The sequence below is a fragment of the Hipposideros armiger genome, unplaced genomic scaffold (genome assembly GCF_001890085.2).
Source record: "Hipposideros armiger isolate ML-2016 unplaced genomic scaffold, ASM189008v1 scaffold_305, whole genome shotgun sequence".
NCBI lineage: Eukaryota > Metazoa > Chordata > Mammalia > Chiroptera > Hipposideridae > Hipposideros > Hipposideros armiger.
Window position 1 is genome coordinate 1,196,977 of NW_017731655.1, and position 20,413 is coordinate 1,217,389.

Sequence of the window (20,413 nt, forward strand, 5' to 3'; positions counted from 1 at the left end):
ATCCCACATATGAGGGCCAGTGACACTGCCCTCTACAGCTAAGATGCTGAACAACAGCTCAACCTGGAGCTGGGCTGCCATGAGTCACTGGCGACAGCGTAGGCTGCAGCCCCTGCTGCAGTGTGTTGCCATGGGCTACCGTGTGTCGCCAGCAGCGAGTGTGAGTGGCCAGCAGCCATCGTGAGTGGCCAGCAGCCACCGTGAGTGGCCGTCTAGAAGCTGGAGATCTGCCTCGACCGGGAAGAGCGCAATGATGGCGCCAACTTGGGCCAGTGATGCAACGTCCTCCACAACTAGACTGAAGAACAAAGGGATAGCAACTTGTCTGTTCCCCTTCCCCCAATTCCCCAATAAAAATCTTAAAAAAAAAGAAAAATGAGGGAGAGAATGTTCATAAACAACAGTGATGTAAGATGTTCTTGTTTTATATTTGGATACATCTTTGAATGGCATCACCTGGTTCAAAAAAGCAAGTTGATAGACAAAGGTAGACATTGAGACTATTTTTTCCCTCTCATTTAGTATTTTTATTGTATATCTTTTCCATTATTTCTGTTTGCAAACATAAATGTGTATGTGTTTCCTCCTTTCTTGTTCACATACTTGTAACTTATTACATATATACCATTTTGCCACTTATGCAAGGCTTGCAATGAATTGTGGCAAGATATTTAAGAAGGGACAAAAGAGGAAAACTACTTTTAGCTAAGAAGAGTTGAGGGATGTTTTAAGGATGAGGTTTTGTTTGATTTATGACCTAAACTATGGTGATGTAGGGATAAACACTCTATATAGAAAGCATATCAAAAGCCCAGAGTCAGGAAGGTGGAAGTTAATGATTAGAAAAGATGATGCAGTCTACTGAACTATAAATGAAGAGAGTAGTGGGAGATAAAACCGGATGAGGCATTTTTGCCTGAAGCAACCTTGAAATTTTCCATGCTTTGGAAAAAATATACAGAGTGTACACTCCTAGAGTTGGTGGATTTCTAGGTTTTGATGGCTGCTAAAATCTTCCCGCTTGACTCAACAACTCAGTGTATTTTTTTATCACTACTTAAAATATTTAAAATCCAATTTAAAGCTTAACTGGCATATGTTTTGATCACAGTGGAGCTTCTTTCTTTGAAACTCTCCAGCCACGATCTCTGGAAGCTCTTCTCAATTTAGTGTCAAATGACATTTACACTATCCGTAGCTATCGGTCATGGGCCAACACTCGAAAAACAGATCCTTCCAAGTCTCAAACAGAGACTAAAATAGATGGATCTGGATTGATTTAACTTTTTGCTCTATCTTCTGGAGGAAAATCTAGCTCATAGGGTTTCTGTGTAACCAGCATCCGTCAATTTTTACCAGATGCAATTCTGGGTCTCCAGATGATATCATGATAGGGTACTCTAGAGAATAATAATGCTATAGCTGCTTAGGGAAACAAAGAAACATTGATAAATGTTTACCACCCAACTCTAAAAAGATACTTTGCTTAGATTTAATTTGAAGATTACTTCCCTGATGATTTAGATCTAGTGAGAAGGATTATAAAAGCAGTCCCTTGAGATCCAACCATTCTCGGCATATTAAGACTTAAGAGACTTTCTATCTCTATTTTTTAGAGTATTGAAAATTGTATATAACATATGATAGAGTGGGCTTTTAAAGTGATATAAGAAATTTCTTTCAGCTGTTCTCATACTCTCTTCCAAATTCCTATGTTTCCAAACAACAATACCTGTTTTTTTACTTAAAATTGTTTTTTTCCAGCTCAGATTAACGAATTTGGTAAAATATTGTAGTAGCATCTATCATTATCGACATTCAATGTCATTTACCTTATTTCTATAATTTAAGAAATTAAATCACTTTATTTTTAAAATAATATAATTGTCAGGTAGCAGTTTCTGCTTATTATTTCACATATTTCTTTTACATTGTACATGTTTGGCTTGTCATGTATTTTCCCCTAAAGCCTTTTACCCTACAATGGGTAAGGTGGCAATTATGTAAGTTCCTCTCTAACACAATTTCAGTTTTATTGATCAATCATAGAAATCATAGAAAAATCATAGAAATTTTTATATGATGTAGTTTCTAACTCAGTTGTTCAGTGACCAGTATAAGTCTCTGTCCTGGCCTCAACCAAGTACATGCCTAAGGTGGGAATTGGATCTTACAACCACCAGTTAGCAGCTGAGCCACATCCGTCTCTTGTATTCTAACTCCACTGAACTTGTTTTCTCATTATGGAGAAAAAAAAAATTACCTGCATGTTGCAATAATTACATTTTTTAAGAAAAGTTTTAAAGCTTCTAGCATGGATCTGAGCATGTTGTAAATGTTCAGGGAATACTGGTGTTTCTTTGTTTATTCTTTTCTTTTAATAATGTCTTAGATTTCTGAATATTACCCTATAGAATATACTTTTCACCAAACAGCATCTGTATTTATTATAAATATGGATTATGGGAGATACAGTGATTTCAAAGTTGTTAGATGGTAGTATTTATATTGAATATAACATTCCTTTCAAATTGATTTTGCTTTGTAACCTTATTAAAGACTAAGTTATGCCTATCTACAAGGTAAAAAAGACATCTTAAGTATGCCTTCATCTCTGCACCTAAGTCCAAGTGACAGCCTAAGTGGAAGAAATCAAATCTAGAGGGAAAATTATTAGAAAAGAATTAAAGTAGAAGGATGTATCTCTCTTAATTCTTGTCAAATGAAAACTGACCACTAAGGGGAGTTGTCAGATAAAATACAAAAATGTAATTTAATTTAAATTTCAGATAAATGACCTTTTTGTTTTTAATATCAGTATATCCCGGTATTACTGGGGACTAATTTTCTGAGATTTATCTGAAATTCAAATTTAATTAAGTGTTTTGTATTTTTATTTGCTGTATATGGAAACACTAATATGAAGATACTTGGTGTACCTGACATTTAGCATGTATTTAATAAATAGACGTTTATTTCATCGTATTATCCTTTTAATGTAGTTTGGTTGTCTGTTAGGAGAAAGCATGTTTTAAAGTCCGTATTAGCAGCAGCAGTTACAGCTTCACAGTGGGTTAAAACGCCAATAACAAAAAGGAAAAAAAAGAAAAACAAGATACTTGCAAGGGAAAATATTAGTTTCAAAGTGCATGGATAAGAAAATACACCTACTATAGAAAAAAACAGCCTGTTCTTACATGTCCTAGACAGAACTCTAAGGTTTACTTTTAAGGCTAAAAACCATTGAGGTTCATTAAACAATTTTATTCAATTCTACAAGGTATTCAAATATATTAATTTGCAGAGACATCTCCATAGAATTCAATGATAGCAAGTTAAATTATTTATTAAATGCCCTGATTAATTTACTTTTCCTGATTGATTTATGAACATAAATGATGTTTTGAAAATCATATTAAAATATCAACCTAAAAAGTTAATTTATTCAGCAGGCGTATTGATTCAAACAGAAGCATAAATTGATGTACTGTTCTTTTAAAAGATATGGGGGACCCAAAGTATATATACCCATGCACCCAGCCTGGGCAGTGAGGACAAAATTTCCTGCCTCCATACAACTCATTATGTACATTCACATGACTTTCCTATTTCATTGTCTTTTTTAACATGTTAGTGCAAGAAAATGGCTTAATATTTTATACAGGTCCAGGTTGATCCACCTTCAACAGAAAGTATCAATAGACAGTTGGTGCCCTAAATACTTTAAATGTTCTGCCTAAAATATCTTCAGTTTGTGTTTCCACCAATCCTAGACTGTTGTATGTGAATCTTTACCCATTCCTAATCAAATCATCCCTTTGTAAGACCTGTGTTAAACCAAACTTTTAATTTTCAATAAATTTTGACCTTTGGTTCCCTCCTCAGAGGCACTGCTGAAGCTCTGGAGGTGTCTAAGCCACAAACTCAGCTTTGTCTCATCAACAGATTATGATGGTGGTATATGGGGACATGGCCTCCACAATGTTAAGGGTGATAGACTTAGTGAGTTCAAATCTTAGTTCTGCTACTTACTACCTGTGTGATCTCGGGCAAGTTAATTTCTTTGTGCATCAATTTCCTCATCTGTAAAATGGGGTTAAATAATACCTATTTTATAAAGTCATTGTGAAGATTAATAGTTACATATGCAAACAACTTTAAACAGAACCTGGCATGTAGTAGTGAGGGCATATATTATTAAATTATTAATATTAATATTATTAATAATGTATTATTTAAATAGTATAATATTGTTAAACTTTTAAATGCACTCATGCATTTGAAATATTTTTATTTACAAAAATAATTATACTTATAACTTTCCATGACCATATGGTCATGTAATATGGTATATTATATTTCCAGTAATAGAATGTAACATTGGAACTTTTTCTTAAAAAATTGTATTATTTTCTGGGTGTTGAACACACAGTGTGATATATAGATGATGTATTACAAAAATTGTACACTTGAAACCTATGTAATTTTACTAGCCATTGTCACCCCAATAAACGTTAATTTTTAAAAATGTATTGTTTCACTTTCTCAAATTTTCTGAAATGCAGACGTTTGAATTTCCTTCACTTTTTGCAGACATAATCTTGTTTACCTTTGTGTTTTAAACTATTTCTTCAACCTTAAATTAATTTACTAGTATGAAAAATTGTTAAGGAAAATAATTTGAAAGTATAATTTGCTTTAAAAATGTATATATGTGTGCGCATGTGTACATGTGTGTATTTGTTTTAAATTTATCAGGGTGACAATATTTAGTAAAATTGCATAGGCTTCAAGTGTACAATTCTGTTATACATCATCTATATATTATATTCTATGCTCCCCACCCAGAGTCAGTTCTCCTTCCGTTAATGTATTTTATCCCCTTTTCCAATTCCACCATCCCCCCTCATCCCTTACCCTCTGACAACCACTGAACTGTTGATCTGTGTCAATGAGTTTTTGTTTCTTTGTTTGTCTTGTTCCTTTATTGCTTTCAGTTTTATATCCCACATATGAGTGAGGTAATATGGTTCTCAACTGTTTCTGTCTGACTTATTTCACTTAGCATGATAATCTCAAGATCCATCCATGTTGTTGCAAATGGCACTATTTCATCTTTTCTTATGGCAGAATAGTATTCTCTTGTGTATATATACCACATCTTCTTTATCCGATTATCTGTTGAAGGACACTTTGGTTGTTTCCATGTCTTGGCCACCATAGATAAAGCTGCAGTGAATTTCGGAGTACATATATCTTTATGAATAAATGTTTTCAGATTGTTTGGTTATATACCCAGGAGAGGGATTGCTTGGTCATATGGTAATTCTATTCTTAATTTTTTGAGGAACCTTCATACTGATTTCCATAATGGCTATACCAATTTACATTCCTACCAACAGTGCATGAGGGTTCGTTTTTCTCCACAGCCTCTCTAACACTTGTTATTGTTTATCTTGTTGATGATAGCCATTCTAACAGGTGTAAGGTGAAACCTCATTGTGGTTTTGATTTGCATTTTCCTAATAGCTACTGAAGTTGAGCATTTTTTCATGTATCTGTTGGCCATTTGTATGTCTTCTTGGGAGAAATGGCTGTTCAGGTCCTCTGCCCATTTTTAATCGGATTGTTTGTTTTTTTGTTATTGAGTTGTGCGAGTTCTTTATATATTTTGATATCAGCCCTTTATTATAGGTGTTGTTTGCAAATATCTTCTCCCATTCAGTTGGTTGCATCTTAAATTTATCTTTACTTTTTTCTTAAGGAATATATCTTTTAGTTTCCCTGCCTTCTTATAGCCCACCTTCTGAAACTGAATTTACATTCTGTAGTTTTGTGTAGACAAATTTCAAATGTAAAATTATTCTATATATAAGGAAAAAATCTCTCTCTGACCTAACCCAAATATGCTTTATAGTCATTGTCACAGAACTGTTGACAAGATCTTACATAGCAAAATGACCTATTTCTTCTTATACAACTGAAGAGAATTCAAGGGTAATAAGAGGAAAAGGAAGTCTGTAAGAGCTTCATGTTAATGTTGTCTGAAAACTGACATAAGCCTGACCCTCCGAAGAGGAAACGACGTGCAACATTAGTAGACAGTTTCTCCACCCACATATTCTGGATCTCAGCCGCTGCTTCTGGAAGCTACTTCCTTTGTTTTCTTTCCATTGTCTGGTATGAATATGTGTAGACACAAGCTTCATAGCAAAATAATCTTTCAGGAAGTTCCAAGAGTTGCAACACAAATTTCAGTTTGATTACCAGTGTTTATAAAAGAAAAGCAATAAACTTTAGAAAAAAGAAAAGAAAAGCATTCGAATGTTCTTTCTTTGCCTTAATCATAGAGATTTCTTCACGTTTTGTGCTGGAGTTTAAATACTTTCCATTTCTTAGATGTCTGTGTCTTTGTTGTTTAAGTTTTAGGTGAGGTAGCATTTGTCACACCCTTCGGCTTGGTTTTAATGTCATTACAATGTTTGGAAATTTTTTAAGATAATTTTGGTGATGGAATAGGAGGTACTATGAAAATCTGAGGTGTATAAAAAGCCCCAGGCCAACTTTTTGCCACTAACCAGTAATTAGACTTTAATTTTTAAAATTAAGACAACTTCCAAAAGATAACAGAAGGGCAGCAACTCCTAATCTCTTGGTATTTAAATTATATATCCCCAATTTGCATCTTAGTTGATTACCTTTCAGTTCACATCTCCTGCCAGAAGGTTTAAGCTTTTGAGTTACACACATGAGTCCTGGCACCAGTTGCTGTTTCTACACAGGTTTCGTACGTCCAAGTCAAAGTAGTTCCATTTTCATATCTAACATTCAGTATAGACAGCTCAAGACAGGGATCTGTGTCTTCCTTTGCCACACTTACCTGTAAAAAGCTGTTTCATTTATTCACTGAAAAATTTGTTAATAAACATATGATCACCCTATAAATTTATGAAAAAATATTACAACATAAACAGCATACAAATGTAGGGTTTTTTCTTATTTATTTATTTATTTATTTATTTATTTATTTATTTTTATTTTTTTATTGTTAGTTTCAGGTGTACAGAACAATACAATAGTTACCCTTTTTCACCCTCACCAGGTAACAACCCTCCTCCCCCCATCTATTGCCCTCCCATCCCCGATAGCATGCTTATCTATTACAATTCCATTGAATCCATTCCCGCTCTCTACTCTTTAATGAGGTCTATATAATTACATCTTAGTACATGAAATTCTCCTAATTATTTCTAGAGAGAATATCCACCCCCCGCCAGAGATTTTTCCTTAAAACCTTCAGAATAACTGTCTTCAATAAGAAATCCTTCCAATGTCTTTAAATCATTATAGACTGGTAATATTTGACAATATGGAACTTAAATTTCTTATACATGCTCCTGTTGCTCAGGACATAGAGAGCAGTATTTCATTCTCCTTTTTAATATATTTCTTTATAATTTTGAGGGCTGCTATGAAGTTGTTCTTCAGAGTCCTCATCCACTAATAACAATGTTTCTAGGAATATTGAACATAGAAGATTCTTTCCTAAAGGGTAACAAAGTGCAGGTATCTTTGGTATGGAATTTCTTTACAAACTGCCAATTTATCCTCAAAAAGAAAATCACACAATTTTTTAAAGTCTGAAACACAGTATTGCTTTGTTTACCAGTTTGTTTTCTTAAAAAGAAATGTTTTTAATTACTTTCTAAAGTGAATTACTTCTTTCTTCTTCTATCCAATGACAGTAATACTGCCCAAAAGTCACCAGTGTGGTTTCTGGGCATTTCACGCACATGTGCCCAAGGGTCCTTGGCTATTGGTGGCCATAGTGATCTCAATCTCTATTTTTCTTCTTTAGGAACTTTTAAAAACTATAGTCTCTAGGAAAAAAGTAAAAACAATGTATTTCTGGTCATAGCTGCTCTTCAGTCATTGCAGTAGTTGACTGTGAACCGTCAGGTGTGAAGGGAATTTCTACATATGATCCTCTGGATGAAACTTACTCACTAGTGGATAGATGAGGAAACATTGCTAAACTCAGCCTACATGGTGGTTACTTATATGATATGATGAAGAGTGAGATTTCATTTTAGTCAATTGGCAATCTTTATTCATTCATGAATTCATTACGCATTTGTCATATTCCAGGCATTTCACAGAATTCTGGAAACAGATATGGAAACAGAAATAAAGCAAAGTCTTTGTCTTCATGAAGCAGAAGTCAATGGGAAAGTAAGTGTACAGATACTTTCAATACAGTGAGAATCCTGTTTAGATCCATATACACATATTGTAGATAGTGTGAGGTTATAAGGGAAAGGTTGGATAAAGCTACTCAAAGGGCCTGGGTGGGCGTCTCAGAGGAGGTACACTTTGAGCAGGGATTTGCAGAATTCATAGAAGAAGAATTTTCCAGGCAGAGAGAAATTATAGCAAATAGTATAAGATGCTAACAGAATGGAAAGTAGCTCAGCATAACTGAACCATAAGGTAAGGGTGGAAGATGGGAGGCGTAAGACTGAAAAAGAAGGCACGGGCCAGATCTTAGAAAGTATTAGGTTGTAAACCAGGACTCGGCAGCCCACCTTTATTTTTGCAGTGCCCATAAGAAAAGCAGGGTTCGTACCTGTTTAAATACTAGAATGAAAGTCAAGTGAAGAACAATACTCGTATTTTGTGACACGTAAAATGTAAGTTTCAATGCACATAAATAAAGTTTTATTTGAACATAGCCACTCCCATTTGTTTTCAGATTGTCTATGGCTGCTTTCACATTAGGAAGGCTGAGAGGAGTGATTGTGACAGAGACCATGTGGCCTTCAAAACACATTTACTATGTGTTCTCTTCCAGAAAAATTTTGCTGACCCTTGCTAAAGACCAAACACTTTAAGAGTTTATGCTCTAAGAGGAAAAAAAAATGGATGGGCTTTAAAGAAGGCAGTGTCTCACTGAGAGCCGTTGTATGAACTATTTACTTGTATAGCATAAGATGAAGACAGTATGAAGTATGACACTAACCTTGGAAAAGATAGACATCTACACAGAATCAAGTGTTTGGAGATGGTAAGGAAACCACTACATCCCCTTTGAGATAGGAAATAAAGAGCCTCACATTGGAAGATTTAAGTTATAACTTGTTTAACAAACATAAATCCACCTGTGGCCCAAAAAAGTAAGTGGAAGGGCTACTTTTAATCCTTTTGCAGAGGTAGTTGTTAGTGGTTGAGTTTCAGGTGAAGATTTGTTTTTTTTTACCATTCTTTCTCTAATATGTTTTGTAACTTGAACAAATCCTTATAATATTTTTGACCAGATTCCTTTGAGACACACCCAACTACACTGCCAGCGATGCATGTTGTGTGTGGATGACTTGACTGTTTCTCCCAGATCCATTGCCTATCTGTTCCTTGCTCCACTCTGGATTGTGGGGACTGAACCCTGCTAACTCCACTGCTGGGCTCTGTAACCTCTGTCTTCTACCTAGTTCTGGTCCTTGTCAGGCAGTGGTGGGAAGTTGACAGGAGGACGGAAGAAGCTGAATACTTTTGCCTCTGACTGCTTTGGGCAACTTCTTCAGCAGTGGTTGTGTCTCCTTTGTGGCCCCAGCTCCCTTTGGAAGGCTCCACTCTTGCCCCAGTCCTGCCAGAACCTTGGTTCCCAGACTCTAGTATCCGATTCCCACTCTTTCATTCCCTCCAACCCTAGACACAAAGAATTCCTACTATGGTTCATCTATCGCTATGGTTAATCTATAAATTGCCACACTGTCTTTTGTTGATATTTATGCTCTACCGTCACTTTTTCCATCGGCTGCTTCTTTACTTCTGTTATTTTTAATTGTGATTAAAATATACACAGCCTGAAGTTCCTCAGTTGGACCATTGCTAAGTGGAAAATTCAGTAAATCAACATTTCAAGTGTACAATTCAGTGGCATCATGTACGTCCACAATGTTATGTAGCCATCATCGCTATCTACTTCCAAAACTTTTCCGTCACCCAAAACAAAAACGCTTGTAACTATGAATTAATAATTCCCTAATCCTCCCTCCCAGGCCACTGGTAACCTCTAGCTTCTGTTGCCACCTTGGTAACTGTTTCTCCATATTCAAATCCATCCCTGGAGCTCCCCAGAGTGGCTGTTTTCTTGCCTGGGCCTTGCCTGGTGCACATTGTGCGTTCACCTCATGGCAGTGTTTCCTTACACCCAGTAGGCAAGTGTGCAGGATAGCAGGCCGTGGCTGGCACTTGACATGGATTTGGTTTTAAATACTCTTCTTATAAAACGTCTTCATAATCATCCCAAACTTAAAAGTAGTGTGTTCATGTTAAAAGCTATGTATAGATCTGGAGGCTATTAATTTGCTTTCTTATTTTCCAGTGTCTTCAGGTTTTCTCTTTGATTTCTTGTTCCTTGTTTTTGAGAGTTCATATGAATCAAAAATAGTAAGTGGCTACTTCTTTAGAACAATAATATGATTTTATAATAGGAATCATGATATAAAATTATATCTATGCCAACATTTAATATTTTATGATCTCTATTTACTCTTTAAAATGCTTTGTTCAGTTTTCTTTTAGCACTTCTGGAGTCTTCCTTCTCCTACTTTATCCTAAAGTTCTTCTTCCCTAGTTGTTATTGCTAATACTATGAATGTATGACAATTAAGTTCACAAATTCATCCTCGTAAAAGTGCTACACCTCATTGCTGAATATCACTACAGTTACCTTCAAAGTACTGCCCTTGGGAAGCTATACACTGACATCAGCACCTAGTCCACACTTCAAAGCAATTTTGGAACTCTTTTTTTGGATGGCCATCAGAGCTGTCATCGTATAACCCTTGATGTCCTGACTGTCATCAAAATATCTTCCTTTTAGGGCCAGCCGAGTGGCTCAGTTGGTTAAGAGCTCGCTCAAGAGTTTGAGCTCTGAGCAACAGCAGTTCGATGCCTGGCCTGAGCTGAGCTGCCGCTGAGCTGCCAACAGATGGCAGGATGGCTCAGCTTAAAAAAAAAAAAAATCTTCCTTTTAATATTTCCTTTATCTTTGAGTCAAGAAAGAAATCATTGGGGGCCAGATCAGGTGAGTAGGGAGAGTGTTCCAATACAGTTATTTGTTTACTGGTTAAAAACTCCCTCATAGACAGTGCCATGTGAGCTGGTACATTGTCATGATACAAGAGCCATGAATTGTTGGTGAAAAGTTCAGGTCGTCTGACTTTTGCATGCAGCCTTTTCAGCACTTCCAAATAGTAAACTTGGTTAACTGTTTGTCCAGTTGGCACAAATTCATAATGAATAATCCCTCTGATATCAAAAAATGTTAGCAACATCATTGCAACAAGTTGGCAAATTTAATTGTCAGACCTCTCATATATGGGATAGGTTGAACCAAATGGATTTTTTGGTGGTTTGTGCATTTAAAATTAATATTGGTGTAGTTACTGTGTTTTAATTGACTATTGGAGTGTTGGAGTATAATTGAGGTAATTTTGTTAGACAAAAGTTTCTTTGGTTCAGGTTCTACTCATTGGCAGATTTTTTTTTCTTTTTTATTGCTCTGTAGCACACATTCTTTGTATTGTAGCATACACATTCCAAGTTCTAAAGGCAGAACTCATTTCTCTATAAAATACTCTGACATGCATTAACTGATCACTCCCAGGTCTTCCCCAGTCCTCCCATCCAACAAGTTAACAGTAGTGCAAGACTCACACATTTTTATGCCTCATTTATACTGACATGTTGATGCATGATTAGGGCAGTTTGGTTTATGAAAAGAGAGCCCTAGAATGGGGACAGTGGGGAGATGGAGGGAAGGAAGGAGGAGAAAAAAGTGAATGTTAAATCCTTCCCTTATGAAATCTGTGACCGTGAGCAAGTCGCTTAGCTCCACAAACCCCTTAGTGCTGGTAGATACTCAACATCTCCACCTCCTGTGCCTGGAAAGGAGCAGATTGGTATGACCAGCTGGATTCTTGGACCATTGTGACACAGAGTGAGCAAATGACTAATGGAGAGAAGAGAATGCTTTTCTTTGAAGAGGTTGGTTTGTTAGTTGAGGAAAAGAAAACATTCCTCAGGTGGGAGGTTGGAAAAATTTTAAAACATCACTTTGGAGACTTGTGAGAGGGATTGAGAGCAGATACACTTATATAACAAGTAGGACTTTGGAGGAGTAGATGGTGAAAAGGAATTTAAGATCTTTTTATTTTCTGAGCAGAGCACCCCTTTGGCATTTTTCTAAGACTCTGCAATGAATATGTAACTTGCCTCTCCATTATTTTACTTGTTACATTGGTGTTACATTGTCCGTGACACCATGCTATGTCTGGGCCACAAAGTTGAGCAGCTTTTTAACCAGTTACATATGAAAACAGGTGCAGAAGAAAGGGATGAAATAGGTGTTGAAGATCACATTATTTCATTTTACCCTCATAGAACCCTGCAAAGACCGGTAATATTATCCCCACAGATAGTATGGTGATGCCTCGAAAATCTAGGATTCCAACAGGGCTGACTGGCTCCACTAGATTTTACTTTGCAAAATGGAATATGCATATCAATTGATTAGGGTCATTCATTATGCAAAGCTGTTGGATAAACAGGGATATATACTCTCTTAAATGGCATTATGTTTAATACATTTTTTTGTCTTAAAACAAACTGACTTTATGTGGGCCTTCAAAAAAAGCTCCTGAGGTGAGAGATGACAATTTGATCTATGCCTTGAGATAAGGCAGGGATGTTGAGGACCAAGAGAGTGCACACTGGCTCACATTGCTGGGTGATGAAAAGAAACAGAGAGGCAGCATCCATCAAACTGTTATTTATAGGTTTGATTGTGAAGCAAAAAAGATAAAAGACTATTCGAAGTTGAGCAAGCTTCTCAATGATATTTTTGTCCTATGGCAACCTCTGTTCGCCCTACTGCAAACATCAAACTAATATATTCAGGAATTAATGAAAAATTAAGGGGGAAACTTCATATTTTGTGATGCTCTGAAAAGCCTCTTCGGATAGTGCTTTCAATTGCAAATGAGTGAATTTTGCTTATTATTATTGACTGGGGTTCAGCTGAGCTGGGCACAAGAGAGCTGAGCTGCCAGGTGTCAGAGTAGCTGATTAAAGCAACCAGCCAAAAATGAAGCAGTTCAGCCTTTAATACTGTGATGGTGTAGGCAGGAGTCTAAAACCAGAGAAAGTACCAACTCTCCCTGTCCTATTTTCCCCACACAGGTGAAGCAGGGTCAGGTGAAACAGCACAGATGTGGGGTTGCTTCTCTCTGCCAAATAAAATACTCAGGCAGCTTTATGGACCCCGAGCTGGGTAGACAGCAAGGTGAAAGGGCTTGGAGTGGAAAAATACTAGGTACTGAGTCAGAGAGGAGTGTCCAGCGGTTCTTCTCCCTGCCCTCAGAAGGAGGTCTCAGCAGAGGCGACCTGAAGGAGATATCTGTCCAAGTCCTCAGATACGGAGACTTAGGCATGAACCTGCCAGAGCTAAAAATGTCAACATGCCCCATGGAAGCTGGGGTGCAGGGTGGATTGTGAGTCCTGCAACTCCCTCCAGAGACTGCAGCATGTGGGCCGTGCACCCAGACCGTGTGGTGTGAGAAGGGCAGCTTTCCCCCCGAGGCCTGCCCGCGAAAGCTTTCCTAACTGCCTATCGTCAGGTCTACAGAAGTTCACATTGGTTTTTAAGCAGGAGCTGGACTCCCCAATTATATTTATTGTGAACTTTCTTGACCTTCAATTTGCAGAGCACCAATCAGCTAATAATTGTAAGAGGGGGAAATGTAAGAATCTGTGTATTCTTTTGCAAGAAAAAGAACAACACCGCTTTGTCTTTGTTAATGCTTTTTTCTCCTTCCCTGACACAAAGGTCTCAAAACTTCTGCTGATGTTGTTGCTGCTCCTTCCTCTCCTCTCTTTCTCCTCATCCTCTTTCTACTCCTTCTTGTCATCTTTTCATGGGAAAAGTAACCATTTTAGAATATTGGGCTTAAAATGTTGCATGTGTCTATCTGTGGATACTGTTGCAAATGAGAAATTAATGTAAACTGTGTATGTTATAATATTAATTAGGGTTTCATGAATTCAAAATGGGAAATATGGTTTATATTTAACTATTGTTGGAGGTGCAAATTGATGGTTGGAGACACAATCTTAAGGTATCAAGTGTCATGAGAATTCCTTGTTCAGGATAGCATCTAGCATATTTTGGATTCTGCATTCGTAATAAGTATCTTGTTAGAAGACATAAGCACCATAATTTGGTTTGTAAGACACACAATGACCTGGTTCAAATCATGAGTATTTTTATGTATTAATTTTTTTTTCATTTTTCCATAAGCATTGTCATTTCTGACTTTTAATTCTTACAGTAGAATACATTCTTTTTTATTTGACCTTCAAATGAGTGAAAGGTTTGTGAAATTTGCAAAGTTCTCATTTTTTCCCCCAGTGCTGAACGTACTTTTCAGTGGGCAGTATGTCTTTTTTTTTTTTTTCTTCCCTTCCCTTCCATTTTTGGAAGGATATGGGTAACATGTAGATGAAGAAAAGCTTTTGCTATAAAGGAGTAAGGCAGTAGCAAGACAAAATCTCCACCCTGTTGGAGATAGCCTTTCATTTGTTTTCCTAATTCCAACCACTAAAATTCACCTTTAATTTTAAATATATCATCATGCTAGTATGCACATTGTGTGAAGGAATTTTGTGGATTGACTATGTGCCATGTTTGCATACAGTATCTCTGGTTGTAAACATGGTAAAATTATCAATGAAACTCCTTAATTTGATCCTGAAGTGAAGGGATGTTGTCCAATGAATCATTTGTGTTTGTAGGAGGCAACGTTGTAGCTAATAGAACAGGAATGGGACCCAGATGTTTTCTGAAAAGTTAGTTGCACTGGAGGCAAAGAGCATTACCTAAAGTGTAGGCGGCCATATGGAAGTGAAGGCTGGAAACATCCCATTACAAGTCATATATCACTGAGCTGACAGCAAGGGTTTCAGCTTGTTTTTATTTAAATCATGAAAGCAGCTGCTCAGCTGTCTAGCTACATTAAATTTAACCCCTTTTCCTGGCAATTGAATTCAGTAATTTATGCAATTTTGATTGGACCACTGCATAAATATCATTTGGAGAGCTTTCACTTATCCTTGTCCCTTAAATTCACATCCAGACCCATGATTGGCTAATTTTTCTCCTGAATGAGACTGCCTATAGATAGAGCACCTGGCTGAGGCTGTTAAGGCAAATCACAGAGGAATACTGTAATTTCAGCTTTGGCAGATAATTGCTATGGCAAAACATGAATAAATGCCAGATCAATTTTTGGTTTTTGGTTTTTTTAAAATGATCTTTTATATCTCTTGGTATCTTTTACTTATGTACCTTCAGTTATTTTGTATCTTTTCTCTCATTTTTCTCTTAGTGATTTACGCTTGCACGTCTCTGTCCTACATGCATTTCTAATATGCGATTCTGCCTAACTCTTAATATTTTACTTTCTAGTTATGCCTCCTGGCTCTTTCAGTTGACCCTTTCATAACTCTCCTGCAGCACTTTTGCTTCAGTCTTTCTCCTTCCTATGTGTCTCACTTTTCCCATATTCAGCCTTCCTTTAAAGCTATTTCCAGCTTGTAGCTTGCAGGGTTGGTTTTAATTACTTTTCCTTCAGCTTTGTGGAGCTTTGGGGATGTTCCGTGCCCTCCATATGAAGCATGTTTTGTCAACATTTGGAGAGCCTTCGACTCAGGTTTTGGCCACATGTGCCTCAAACTACCTGTTAATTTAAGATATATTTTATCACTTGCCCACCAAAGTAGAGACTTGTACTATTGCCTATTGGAAAAGTATAGACTTTAATTTCCTGTGGAAAGACACACAAGTTCTATTCAAAACAATAGGAGAGATTGGTCAAATATGGGTGAGCTGGTTCTAGGAAAAAAGACGAAGTTAAGGCAGGGATTTTGCCTTTTGTCTGGATTTTTCAGTTAGTATCTCAGGTAATGATTCTACATTCTTCCCTAATTATCATTAAGGGTGCTTGCCTTTCCTCTGCTGGGTGATATTTTGTTGGAGCGATGCAGTCGAGGAGATGCGCTTCTTAGTTTGTCTCTTTATTGATTTTATAACGATGTTTCCTGTTGGATTATTTTTCATGGATATAAAACTCTTCAGAAAGTGACTCAAATAATGAGTCATATCTGTAAGAGTCAGGATCCAATGTTTCACCCTCTAAAAATCGGTGAAACTTAGGTTTGAGAGTAATTTAGTGTGCCATTAGGTGACACAATTATTTGCTATGGGTCAGTGAGCAAGCTCACATTCTCCAGGGGTATTTTCTCCAAGGTTAATAGTAAAGTAAAAGTTCTATGCAGAGATTTTTTATTTTCTTTCTTTCTCAAAAGCCAATTCTACCTAAACTGAAATTCTGATCCCATATTTCCACTGTAAAGATGTAGTATGACTCAGCCAAGTAACGGACTGAAACACTAAGGATTATTTGTTAATGTAGGGCCTGTAGAAAATTATGTTGTGATTAATTTTATTTCCCCGATTTTCTCATTAGAAATCAACTCAGAATGTCCTTCTCAGAATTGGTATAAGAGGATAATTACCATCTCACAATTTAACTGATTTTTCTAAGGTCATGTCCACTTGGCCAAACAACACAGAGCACCCCCGTAATCAAAGAGCAAGCTGTTTGGTTTTTTTCAGTGCAGATATCTCCTAGGTGTGTCAATCTGAGTTTAAATATGGACCTAGTTCAGTGGTATTTAATGTAAAGACTACATTATCAGATGTTAGGAAGAGGGAGTGTAGAACTCAAAGTTTTGCTTTTTGGATATCTTCCAGACCCAGGTTTGATAAGATTTTACCAATAAAATATGATGAGAGAAAGACTTGTTTTTATTAGAGCAGGGGAAGAATAGGACTGAGGTACATAAAGCCAGGACAAACTTTGGTCACATTTACACATGTGAAATATGCAATGAGAAACCACATATCACAATAGAGGCTGACTTGTCTCTTTCATTCACTCAATACATATCTATTGAGAGTGTAGGGAGTCAAATAGTGGGCTAGGTGCCCAGATGGTCAGGTAAGGAGAGAACGATGGAAAAAACTGTCAAGAAAAAGCAAGTTTCCAGAATGAATATAAGAATTTAGATCAATCCGTTTAACCAGTACTCAAATAATTAAGAAGGTACATTAAAATGTGTATTATGCCTGTGCTTGTCTTTGCTGAATATTTCATAAACCAAGATTTATTTACTTTCTCATATGAACAAGAAATGACCTTAGGGATGAATCTGTTGAGTTTTTATTCTGAGCTAGTATGAGTAATAATTCCAACAGAAGCTAAATAACCTAAGCAATTATCCCCCCCAAAAAAAAGTTTCAATAAAAACCTTTTATTGAAGTTTGAAAAGGCTGCTTTTTTCATCTCTCAGATTGACATATATATATTTTTTAAACAGATAATGACAAGATTGGTGTGAGTGTAATAAGATATGCATACTTTTATATTTCTGGCATAATTATAAATTTTCACCCAATTTTACAAGGAGTTTTGCTAATACATACTGAGAAATTTAAAATATTTGTAGTCTTTGATACAGTAATTTCAACCACAAAAACACAAGAAAATACAAAGATTAACTAAAGGATTGTTGTGCAGAGATTACTATCACCTCATTCTTTATGGAGGTACATTATTAGGAATGTGAAATACTCAGTTTTAGAGGAATGGAAAAAAATTGTGAGGATTCATGCAGTGAAACACTGCACAGTCCCTAAGAATCTTTTTTTAAGAAACTGTAACCACATAGAAAACTGTACATATTGTGTTATATATATATATATATATATATATATATATATATATATATATAAAATAAAGTAGTATAATTTTAAGGTGCACTAAATTAAGAGAAAGAAAAACATTGCAGGAATTATACCAAATGTTAATAGTGTCTCCCCAGACTTTACCCCCTTGTCTTGAATTAGAATCTCTGTGTTTTTTATAATATACCTACTTTCCAATATTTCCACAGCTGATGCTTATATTTTTTATTACAAGAAAAAAAATTAAATGTTTAAAAACTTCCCAATATTACTAGATGTATAATATAAAGCAAAAATAATTCTAAAAGTTGTGTGGCTATAATTAGACCCTATTACTAAAACTGACAAGTTTACTAGCTGCTTTGATTCTATTCATGGCCCAAAGCATTACATCTATGGACAGTTCTATCTCATTACTTAGAGTTAGGACAGGAAAGCGGTGCTCAGACAAACAATAGAGGAGAATTTTCAAGCATACTGAGTTCCAGGGAAATGGGGTGATGAGGGAGGGATATAAGATAGTTAGAGGTCAAAGATGGCCTCTGAGTATTTCCAGTAGTCCCCACTTATCTGCGGTTTTGCTTTCCATGGTTTCAGTTACCCACAGTCAACTGTGCTCTGAAAATATTACATGGACAATTCCCCAAAATAAACAATTCATAAGTTTTAAATCGTGCCCCATTCTGAGTAGCATGATAAAATCGTGAGCCATCCCAATCTGTCCCACCCAAGACATGAGTCATCCCATTGTCCAGTGTACCCACACTGTACACGCCATCTGTCCATTCGTCGCTTAGTAGGTGTCTTGGTTGTCGGATTGACCGTTGCAGTATCACAGTGCTTGTGTTCAAGAAGCCCTTATTTTGCTTAATAATGGTCCCAAAGTGCAAAGGTAGTGAGGTTGGCAATTCAGATATGCCAAAGAGAAGTTCTAAGGTACTTGCATTAAGTGAAAAAGTGAAAGTTCTCGACTTACTAAGGAAGGGAAAAAAATCGTACGCTGAGGTTGCTAAGATCTACAGCAAGCACAAATCTATCCATGAAATTGTGAAGAAGTGAAAAGAAATCCATGCGAGTTTTGCTGTCTCACCTAAAACTGCAAAAGTTATGACCACAGTGTATGATACGTCCTTAGTTAAGATGAAAAAGTCATTAAATCTGTGGGTGGCAGACATGAATGGAATAGATAGACAGATAGATAGATAGATGATAGATAGATAGATAGATAGATAGATAGATAGATAGATAGATAGATAGATAGATAGATAGTTTGGTGCTATCTGAGGTTTTAGGCATTCACTGCAGGCTTTAAAATATATCCCCCATGAATAATGGGGGACTACTCTAGCTCCAAAGAACTGTGTGGCTCTGTGAAATCATTTTTTGTTTTATTCTGCTCTGATTCTAGAACTCTGGAAGCTTGTCGATATGGAGGTGTATTATACCTCTTTAGAAAAATCAGCTCTCTGACTTCTCCATTAATGAGATCTCTATTCATTCTCATTACCCATACGTGACAATCCTGACACACATAAACATGAATCAATGTTATATATCAAAGGTTCATCAAAATAATACTTCAAATAATGGTTTCAGTTTGACAGACCGAAGGTCTGTTTATAGCATGTATTGTGAGCACATTGTCCAATAAAGCTGCTAATGAAAACTGTTTACATATTTACATATTCATAATTTATTTACCCTTGATCAGGGATCAATTAATTGTACAGTTCTCAATAATTCAAATGCCGTAACATTGCTGTTTGTCTGAAGTTAAATGTAGTCATCGTTCCAGGTTCCCCACTGTCTGAAAGTAGAAGGTTCCTTTGAAACGTTGCGTAAACCCAAAGGGAGTAAAGGGAAAAGTGTCCTCTGCTTTCTGAGAAAGTTCGCATTAAGACACTTTGCTTTTAGGAAAGATCGACTTAAAGTACCTGTTTTGGTGAACCACAAGAAACCCAACAGGACTGTACCTTTTACAAAAACAGTCATTACCATACTAACTCGAAGTCACATCAATGGACACTTTCAGAAAGTGGGAGATAACCTGTATGATGAATTCTAAATGGTTGAGGGCAGGGGTTAATCAAGGATATTGAAAAAAATGTGTGCATCAGAGAAAAACTACATAGACTTTTAGAAAAGGCCATTTCAGGTGTCAGATCCTTACTGTAGGGAAGCTATTTTACAACTCTATTAATTGTAGATAACTGATAGTAATGTGAAATAATTCTTATCTGTAGACATGTAAATTCGGTCCTGTCTTGCCTCCCTCTCCCACTGACAAAAATCTATTTTGGCCCCTATGGAACATTCATTTTAATATTTTGTAAATGTGCCTATTCTTCACATTCTCTTTTGAACCAGTTATAAGATCTTCCTGGTTTCCTCATTGAGTTTAATCTTTCTCAAATACTCATTCTTAATCTTTGTAAGATTCACTCTTTTTTTTTAAAGTTGTCTTTTTTTTAAAGTTGTCTTTTAAAGTAAATGAAGCATTTTTTTACATGTAATTATGGTGGAGAATTTTAATATATCCTAATGATA

General features: G+C 36.2%; 1 protein-coding gene across 2 annotated transcripts in view; it reads left to right on the top strand.

Moving 5' to 3' along the window:
- Positions 1-20,413, top strand: part of AGMO (alkylglycerol monooxygenase) — a 329,212-nt gene that overhangs the window by 283,323 nt on the left and 25,476 nt on the right. Inside the window, exon 13 of one of the 2 annotated variants that reach the window (XM_019659889.1) lies at positions 8,149-8,232. The exons of the other annotated variant lie outside the window; for it this stretch is intronic. Coding sequence (XP_019515434.1) covers positions 8,149-8,232 — 84 coding nt within the window. The remainder of the gene's footprint in view (positions 1-8,148; positions 8,233-20,413) is intronic. 2 annotated transcript variants of the gene reach the window in all.